The sequence below is a fragment of the Babylonia areolata genome, chromosome 19, assembly GCF_041734735.1.
Source record: "Babylonia areolata isolate BAREFJ2019XMU chromosome 19, ASM4173473v1, whole genome shotgun sequence".
NCBI classification, from domain to species: Eukaryota; Metazoa; Mollusca; class Gastropoda; order Neogastropoda; family Buccinidae; genus Babylonia; species Babylonia areolata.
The window spans coordinates 7,542,252-7,552,251 of NC_134894.1; the positions used below are offsets into that span (position 1 = coordinate 7,542,252).

At 43.1% G+C, this 10,000-nt stretch overlaps 1 protein-coding gene across 1 annotated transcript in view; it reads left to right on the plus strand.

Annotated features, from left to right (window-relative positions):
• Nucleotides 1-10,000, plus strand: part of LOC143294052 (solute carrier family 23 member 2-like) — a 32,376-nt gene that overhangs the window by 2,147 nt on the left and 20,229 nt on the right. Inside the window, exon 3 of the mRNA XM_076605466.1 lies at nt 1,074-1,231. Coding sequence (XP_076461581.1) covers nt 1,074-1,231 — 158 coding nt within the window. The remainder of the gene's footprint in view (nt 1-1,073; nt 1,232-10,000) is intronic.

The following is a 10,000-nucleotide window of genomic DNA, read 5'->3' on the forward strand; positions in this document are numbered from 1 at the left end:
TCTCCCTCGCTATCTCTTCCTTCTTTCCCTCTCTCATTCACGCTAACTGCGAGTGCTATGGGTTTTTTTTGTAGCGAGCAGGAGGAATTTTGTTTACTGTCCCGTCACACATATTGGTGATTGAAGACATTTTATTAGAGTACTAATGTATAAATTTGAGTGTTATCGTTTAGAAGAGGAGGGGGGATGGGATGGATGGTGAGCTGGGGGAAAGCGGGTATATGGGGTGCGGGGTACGGTGAAATTTAAAACAAATATCTAAATGCAATTACAATATCTAAATACAACTACAGAAAATTGCTTGATGGTAAAAGAGAAGTCGTTAATCTATCAAGTGAAACAACTGATTGTGAATGCCAAAGAAGTAAAAAAACGTCAATGTACTCAGTCACTTATGGTGACACACTTTTGAGCAGGTAGGGCATCATCAAATCACAGTCAAAGATTATATGTTTAAATCATCGTTACAATGCATCGCCACCCTAAGTTTTTTTCTGTTCATATGTATGTATGTATGTATGTATGTGTGGAGGAGGGGGGATTGCAGCAAGTCTTCATAAACTCTGGCACTGCATTGCAGCAAGCCTTCATAAACTCTGGCATTGCATTGCAGCAAGCCTTCATAAACTCTGGCATTGCATTGCAGCAAGCCTTCATAAACTCTGGCATTGCATTGCAGCAAGCCTTCATAAACTCTGGCACTGCATTGCAGCAAGCCTACATAAACTCTGGTATTGCATTGCAGCAAGACCTCATAAACTCTGGCACTGCATTGCAGCAAGCCTACATAAACTCTGGTATTGCATTGCAGCAAGACCTCATAAACTCTGGCATTGCATTGCAGCAAGCCTTCATACTCTGGCACTGCATTGCAGCAAGCCTTCATAAACTCTGGCATTGCATTGCAGCAAGCCTTCATAAACTCTGGCACTGCATTGCAGCAAGCCTTCATAAACTCTGGCATTGCATTGCAGCAAGCCTTCATAAACTCTGGCACTGCATTGCAGCAAGCCTTCATAAACTCTGGCATTGCATTGCAGCAAGCCTTCATAAACTCTGGCATTGCATTGCAGCAAGCCTTCATGTGCGTGTCCGGTGCCCTGGCCGTGCCCTTCCTCATGTCCAGCTACATCTGTGCCGGCCACCTGCCCGAGGTCCGGGCCCAGCTGCTCAGCATCACCTTCTTCATGTGCGGCGTGTCCACTCTGCTGCAGACTATCATCGGCATCAGGTGGGCTACCCTCACCCTCACCCCCGACCCCACCCCCCTCCTCCTCTTCCCAGTTCTCGTCTCTGTGTGTGTGACAGTGTTTGTCTCCTCATGTTTGTCTTTCCCTTTTGCAGACTCTCCTCCTCCTCACTGGCAGCTTTGTAGAACTTTTACAATTGTCTGTAATAACGCCTCCCTCTCTCTCCATCTCTCTCACTCTCTCTCTCTCTCGCTCACTCTCTCCATGCCCCCCCCCTCCCCACCCCCTGTCTTTCTCTGTCAGTCTGTGTGTCTGTCTCTCTAAATCCCCCCCCCCTCTCTCTCTCTCTCTCTGTATGCATGTTTTCATCTGGATCGTTAGATTCATAAATTTCCTTAAATGAGCATTCGCTAAGATCATGGAGAAAATCAACTTCGTTAAAGTGCTTATACGATCGATACGTGATGGTGGAGTGGGTTCTAGTTCTAGCTGTTGGTATCTTACAGGCAACTGTACACTGTATAGTGAAGTGGTCACTGATACTGGTCTGGTGTACCTGAGCACTTACGACTCTGTCTGGATTATTGACATAGATGTGGTCAATCAGAGTTGAGCTGGATGACGTAACTCGCGCTGCTGACCGTATCACTTGATGTAAATTAAACAGAGATATGGTAGAATCCCATACAGGATGAGGTGTTTGAAAATCTATATTTAAGTCACCAAGAATGATAATATCCCTGCCACGAGCAAAATCCTGTACTTTGGCCATCATGATGACAAAATCATCATACCACCCGAAATTACTGGATGGGTTTCTATAAATGAATCCTAGTATAACTGGGCATTTTGCTACTTTCACCTCCAACCAGATGCTTTCTACATTTACGAACTCTAGATCAAATCGTCTATTCGTAATACCTTTTATAGTGTCGTGCACATACACGGCAATTCCGGTGTGTCCGGAATGAGTAGCGTCTCTCATGAATAAGGAATAGTTTGGAATCGCAATTATATCGTCGTCTACAGCTGGGGACAGTCTGGACTCTGTTATTCCGAAAATGTGACAAGTTCTAGTCTGGTCAAGGAAGAAGTTCACATCAGTTGCTTTTTTCTCGAGATGGTAGACATTCAAATGACCCACAGTGAGATCAGAAGTCTGCATTTTTGACATGGATGATGTGGGTCTACACTTCAATTAACACTTCTTTAAAAAAAAAAAAAAAAAAAAAGGTGAAGTAAACAGTATTTACACAAAACACATCAGAACAATTCAGGGCAAATGAAAAGAAAAAAAAGAGAAAAGTAAAAGAAAAAATAGGAAAAGCAAACAAAAATTAAAAAAAAAAATCAATCAATGCACACCCACACCCACACCCACACAATTTGTTTATATGCAAGTGCTAAGGAAAATAAAAATGAATCGCAAGGTCGACACGAAATGATTACGAAGAAGAAAAAAAGTCACTGGATGAAAAACATAAACACACGAAATTGAAAAAAAAACCAAACAAACAAACAAACCCCCCCAAAAACATAACAACAGCAACAACAAAAACAAACAAACAAATAAAACAAGAACAATCCAAGACTAGAAAAGGAGGGTGGGGGACACGAAACCGAATTAGGGCAGAAGTCGACACTAGTATGTCACAACGGTCATCCACAGTAAGCCAGGGGAAAAGGAAGATGGGAAAACGAAGTTGGATTTTTGCCACTAACAGTGGGTCACTCAGTACAGTTAAGGAGAGACTGAAGGGTAGAGGCGCTGCATGTGATGAAGCCAGGGGTTGAAGGGCATAGGGGGGAAGGGAGGGAAAGGCCAAAAGGGGGGAAACATGGGCACTGGCTGACTGGGTTTGTTACAATGCGGCATGGGTGGTATTGCAAAGTGGGGGCCACACATTGTTTGACTGACTGGTATTTGACCAGCATTTTTTGACAAGTCAAACGATTCTTTTTGTTGACCAATCTGACTGCCCTGTTCAGCGTGCTCAGAGCTCGCCGATGGTGCAGACTCGCGCTGTTTCACTTGAGTGTCTTGTGTTCTGGATGGTGGAGGTTGTAGACGGTCGGCCCGGTGACCAGCCATTGTCTCTTGAGCCACGCGGCCCTCGCTAAGTGCCGGGCCTGCTCTGCCGTCACTGAACCGTGAAGGACGGTTTGTGCGGAGAGCCAGAAACTGACTGACTTGGCGTAACCATAGCGACAGACCCCTGGCGGGCAGATGGGCGCCGTCAGTTGTGAAACAAGGTTTCACCACTTCAGAATTTGTGTCGACAAATTTATTTTCGAATAGAAAATTGGCTCCGTTGTCTGCGCATACCGCACGCAGTTCATTGTTCAGTAGGTTTATGAACCGCAAGGGAGCTGCCGTTCGGGGAAGGAGCGCAGACATAGCTATTCTGGCTGATGGGAAGTTTCAGTTTCAGTTTCAGTAGCTCAAGGAGGCGTCACTGCGTTCGGACAAATCCATATACGCTACACCACATCTGCCAAGCAGATGCCTGACCAGCAGAGTAACAAAACAAGCTTAGTCAGACCTTGAGAAAACAACAACAACAACAACAAAAAACCAACAACAAAATACTAATAATACTAATAATAAGATGTATAAGGCACAAAAACTTGATGAAGTCAACTATAAGCGTACAATATAAATAAGTATATAATAAATAAATAAATAAATAATAATAATATAATTATGATGGGAAAACCCTATTGAGTTGTGTCAATAGGTCACTGAAGTCACGCTTCAGTGTGTCAGCGGTGTAGTGTTTGTGAATGTCATTACCTCCCACATGCAATACCACCCGCTGTGTGTCCTCCCGCACCGGGCTGTCTTGGAGAGCAGCAGTGACATCAGTCACTTTAGCCTCCGGCATTGTGCGGACATGGGTGTGCCCTGTTCTGTCCAGCCTCTGTCTGTCGATGGACTGGAGGTTCGAATCCCCAATAAGAAAATTGATAAGTTTTCCATGGGCGGGAAAACGTAGCTTGTATTTTTGGGCAGAGTCAGTTTTGTTATTTTGAGTTTGTTTTCTGATGTAGGCCTTTCTGTGTTGTCCGTTGTGACAGTACCGGTACCACCTACAGGAGGAGACACACTGACTACCTGACAAACATCTGTAATACTTGTGTTCACCATACAAACATCAACATGCACTTTAGAAGCGGTTGTCTTTGGCTGGGAACTGCTAACAGACGTTTCTGCATTGGACGAACCTTCATGTGGAATCCCACTACAGTCACTCGTTGATTTCATAATGTGTTTTTGGCGGTCTGAAATACTATTAATTGATCTAGTTTGATCTTTAAGCAGACCGCGAATGGTATTGCACTCTTCTTGCAGACTGTCAATTTTTTGCTGCATAGTCTGTGTTAGAATCTTCAGTTTGTGGTCAATGTGGGATTTAATGTCTGCATCCAGGTCTTTGATGCATGACCTGCACATTGGTTCACTTACAAACTGCAAGCAATGCACACACACGCTGTCAGCCGTGTTCACTGCTGCTTTGGTGACAATTGGATCACTGACGTTGGTGGTGTTCTTGTCACAACGTTGGTGGTGCTATTGTCACCTTGGGGTGTCGAGGTTGTCTCTGGATCAATGTCAGTTCCAGCTTTCGTTGACGATGACAGCGACGATTGTGACACACACACTGACGGAGATTCAGTGCTGGGTGTGTCTGGAGGCTGGTCAGCAGTGTCCTGCTGTGTGGGGGCAGAGGGGTGGCTGTCCACGCAGGGTGCTGTTGTGCCAGTGTCTGTCTGCTGCACCTCAGCAACCTCAGCATCTTGATGCTGGTCACTGTCAGTCAGGGGGTGGGACGGACAGTCGGGGTTCCGGAGGTCCTGATGGATGTCGTCCAGTGGAGAGACAGCACTGACACACACTGGAACAGGTAGGATGTCAGTGCCGTCACCAGATGTAGACATGGGGCTGTCTGTCGTGGTGTTGGTGTTGGTGTCACTGACAGCTGGGCTGAGGTCAGTGGGTGTGCTATCAGTGACTGACAGCGAACGCGGACTATTACAAACTTCAGTAGATTCACTGCTTCCCACTGGCAGCAATGACGGAGGGAGGGCGCTGTGTGCGTTGTCATCGGTCATGGCTGAGTCTGTTTGCTGACGATGGAACACAGTACTTCAAACTCACACCTGACCCATGCCTGACACTGGTTGCCCTGTATCAGACATGAGCCAGCACCCTTTTTCCGTGTTGTCTTTTTAAGAAAGTACAGACTTATATTTAAACATTTTTCGTCACAATTTCTGTAAATTTGAATAAACGTTTTTGCTAAATCATGATGAGAAGGCTCAGCACAATTGAGTGGGACTTGTATAATATTGTCTCCATGATCCCTGTCTTCCCATATCACTTTGAAGTTGGAGTCTGTCGGTGCTGAAGTAGCGCAATGCAAGTGCATCACGCCACTTCTTCAAAGTTTGTTGTTCAGCACATCGGAACGTTTTTTGCTTGGTGTCCAATGTATCTTTAAGTACAGGCTTAACAGCCTGTACACTTGGCACTAAGGAGTCCATGCCCCATTTGACGTACGGTGGATGACCATGTGGATGGGAACTTAAAGACGTCTGACACCCATGACAACGGGAGAGTCGGTCGAGGTTAATCACTCTCAGCGTCCTGCTCAGGCACGCCGAGAAGATTCAGCGAACACTTGGTGTGGTAACACTGAAGGGCCACGCTTTCTGGGGAACGTCTCTCCTCTCTTCACAGCACCAGAAATGTGTAAAAAAAAAAGAAAAAAAGAAAAAAAAGAAAAGAAAGTGAAATAAACCACACAAAAATCACTATAAACACACAGTTGCTCACATAATCGATGCGCAAATGACACACAAGCACAACACGTCACTTTACACACCAACTGATAACAAGTTAGGGATCCATGCTATGAAAGAATCACGTTTAAATCGCAATAATACGCCAGCGATCACAGACGTGACCTGCTGATGCCGCCATCTTGGATCGAGAGAGAGAGAGAGAAGCATACAGACAGACAGGGAGAGAAAGACAAGGTCACAGAGAAAGAGAAAGACAGAGAGAGAGAGACAGACAGAGAGACAGAGAGACAGAGAAAACAGAAAGCCACATGGGGAGACAGAGAGAGAGAGAGAGAGAGAGAGAGAGAGACTATTTCCATTCGAAACTGATATAAGCAACTGGATGGGTCTCGCCCACTATAGGGACTAAGTGCTACAAAAGTAAGTCAATGAATTTATGACGTTGTTACAACTGAAGAACGGTATGTGGATTATAGATACAATACCTAGTCACCAACAGGAAAAAGAGGAAGACTATGTATAACAAGAGAGGCAGAGCCTTCAAGACTCACTTGTGATACACTTTTAAAAAAATCCAAGCTTTTTATGTATTGAGTATAATGCATTTACTGATATATTTATATTTTTTATATTCTCTAAACTTGGCACTTTGATCTGATATTCGACTCAACAAAAGATCTGTCATTATTTTCATTTTTTGTTCAAACAGGAACTTCTTTTGCTAAGCATGAAAGTTTTGTTTATTGCAAACGTTTTGCTGCAGGCAGTAAAACAAGGGAAATTACTCTGCTGGGGGACTTAGTTTGCTTTCAACTGATCTTTCTCATCTTAAATATTACATTTTGAAATTATACTCAATACATAAAAAGCTTGGATGTTTTTAAAAAAGTGCATCATAAGTGAGTCTTGAAGGCCTTGCCTCTCTTGTTTCAAAATGTAATATTTAAGATGAGAAAGATCAGTTTAAAGCAAATTAACTCCCCCTAGCATTACAGAGTAATTTCCCTTTTTTACTATCTGCACCAAAACGTTTGCAAAATAAATAAAACTTCCATGCTTAGCAAAAGAAGTTCCTGTTTGAACAAAAAATGATAATAATGACTGCTCTAGCTGTTGGGTCAGAATATCAGATCAAAGTGCCAAGTTTAGAGAATACAAAAAATATAAATATAACAGTAAATGCAGTTTGCATATAATTAGGCTTCATTCTTTATTTTTTTGTGCCCATCCCAGAGGCGCAATATTGTTTTAAACAAGATGACTGGAAAGAACTGAATTTTTCCTATTTTTATGCCAAATTTGGTGTCAACTGACAAAGTAGTTGCAGAGAAAATGTCAATGTTAAAGTTTACCACGGACACACAGACACACAGACACACAGCCACACACACACACACACAGACAACCGAACACCGGGTTAAAACATAGACTCACTTGTTTACACAAGTGAGTCAAAAACTTAATTCAGGTTGAAACCCGTATACGAACATTCCTATTATGATGAGAGAGGGTGTCAAAAAGAGGTCAGATTGAGAGAGAAGTTGAAGACGAAGAAGAAGAAGAAGACGAAGAATAAGAAACACACACACACACACACAAACACACATACGGAGAAAGAGAGAGAGGGAGTTTCTTTTTACAGTAAGCAACGAAATCAACAATGGTACACTGATAGTTCAAAACGGGTTCAGAGGGTACCGAGATTTCAAGAGACTAAACCATAGGGGGAATGGCAGTTGTATTCATTGTAAGGCATTGTACCGTCACCCCAGGCCATTTCCCACGAGTCTACCTCACACCTTAAGGGACCGGAGTCCTGTCCCCTCGCGTCACACGACAGCTTTATAGCTCTCGCCTTCCCTGACCCTCTCTTACATTCTCTGTCCATCTGCAGCCTTCACTGTTTCTTTTTCCCCCAACACTCTAGGCCTTCACAACACCAAACACACACACACACACACACACACCCCACAACACAACAAAACACCAACAAAACAAAACGTCCCATTACCTCACTGTAATCTTGACAATAAATGACGTCAATCATCAAGCAGCCAGTTACGAATGAAGCGACGACAACTTCCCATTTACCTGACCAACCTATATCACTTTTGGAATGCAATGCACAGGGATCGAGTTAGTTTGTTCACTCCGCCATTGCAAATTGACAGTTGAGTGTTTTCTCCATTCAAGGCACAATTTAAAAAAAACAAGAGAGGCAGAGCCTTCAAGACTCACTTGTGATACACTTTTTAAAAAATCCAAGCTTTTTATGTATTGAGTATAATGCATTTACTGATATATTTATATTTTTTATATTCTCTAAACTTGGCACTTTGATCTGATATTCGACTCAACAAAAGATCTGTCATTATTTTCATTTTTTGTTCAAACAGGAACTTCTTTTGCTAAGCATGAAAGTTTTGTTTATTGCAAACGTTTTGCTGCAGGCAGTAAAACAAGGGAAATTACTCTGCTGGGGGACTTAGTTTGCTTTCAACTGATCTTTCTCATCTTAAATATTACATTTTGAAATTATACTCAATACATAAAAAGCTTGGATGTTTTTAAAAAAGTGCATCATAAGTGAGTCTTGAAGGCCTTGCCTCTCTTGTTTCAAAATGTAATATTTAAGATGAGAAAGATCAGTTTAAAGCAAATTAACTCCCCCTAGCATTACAGAGTAATTTCCCTTTTTTACTATCTGCACCAAAACGTTTGCAAAATAAATAAAACTTCCATGCTTAGCAAAAGAAGTTCCTGTTTGAACAAAAAATGATAATAATGACTGCTCTAGCTGTTGGGTCAGAATATCAGATCAAAGTGCCAAGTTTAGAGAATACAAAAAATATAAATATAACAGTAAATGCAGTTTGCATATAATTAGGCTTCATTCTTTATTTTTTTGTGCCCATCCCAGAGGCGCAATATTGTTTTAAACAAGATGACTGGAAAGAACTGAATTTTTCCTATTTTTATGCCAAATTTGGTGTCAACTGACAAAGTAGTTGCAGAGAAAATGTCAATGTTAAAGTTTACCACGGACACACAGACACACAGACACACAGCCACACACACAGACAACCGAACACCGGGTTAAAACATAGACTCACTTGTTTACACAAGTGAGTCAAAAATGCAGCTTACTTTTCGTGCGTTTGATTCAACAAAGCAGCACCACAACACAGCTCAGATTTTATTTCACAAGTCAGTGGAATCAATCGCAAAAAAGGAGCAGGCGAATCATACCCCAGTGTTCAGAATTTGCATTTGTATTTGTATTTCTTTTCATCACAACAGATTTCTCTGTGTGAAATTCGGGCTGTTCTCCCCCCAGGGAGAGCACGTCGCTACACTACAGCGCCACCACCACCCCCTTTTTTTTCTTTTGTGTGTGTGTGTGTGTGTGTGTGTGTGTGTGTGTGTGTGTGTGTGTGTGTGTGTTTTCCTGCGCGCAGTTTTATTTGTTTTTCCTATCGAAGTGGATTTTTCTACAAAATTTTGCCGGAAACAACCCTTTTGTTGCCTTGGGTTCTTTTACGTGCGCTAAGTGCATGCTGCACACGGGACCTCGGTTTATCGACTCATCCGAATGAATAGCGCCCAGACCACCACTCAAGATCTAGTGGAGGAGGAGAAAATATCGGCGGCTGAGCCGTGATTCGAACCAGCGCGCTTCCAAGGCGGACGCGTTACCTCTAGGCCATCACTCCACAATATGACAGTTTTGAGCATGACCTCTGGTCTGGCCATTCAGTCATTCCGTCAGTGTGGTCAGTGATGGTACATTGGCGCAGGGCATTCCTCAGCAAAATAAACGTCACATAAAGCTGCCCAACTGACTCGGGCCGCGAGACCAGCACTTGAGAGTTTGGCGAAAGAGCGGCAGTTCCCCTTCGCTTTGGGGGGGATCGAACTCAAACTTCCCACGCCTTGGGCTGGCGCTTTAATTGAACGCAAACAGAGCTGTCACCTTGAATTACTTCGGGCGTTATTCCAAAGAG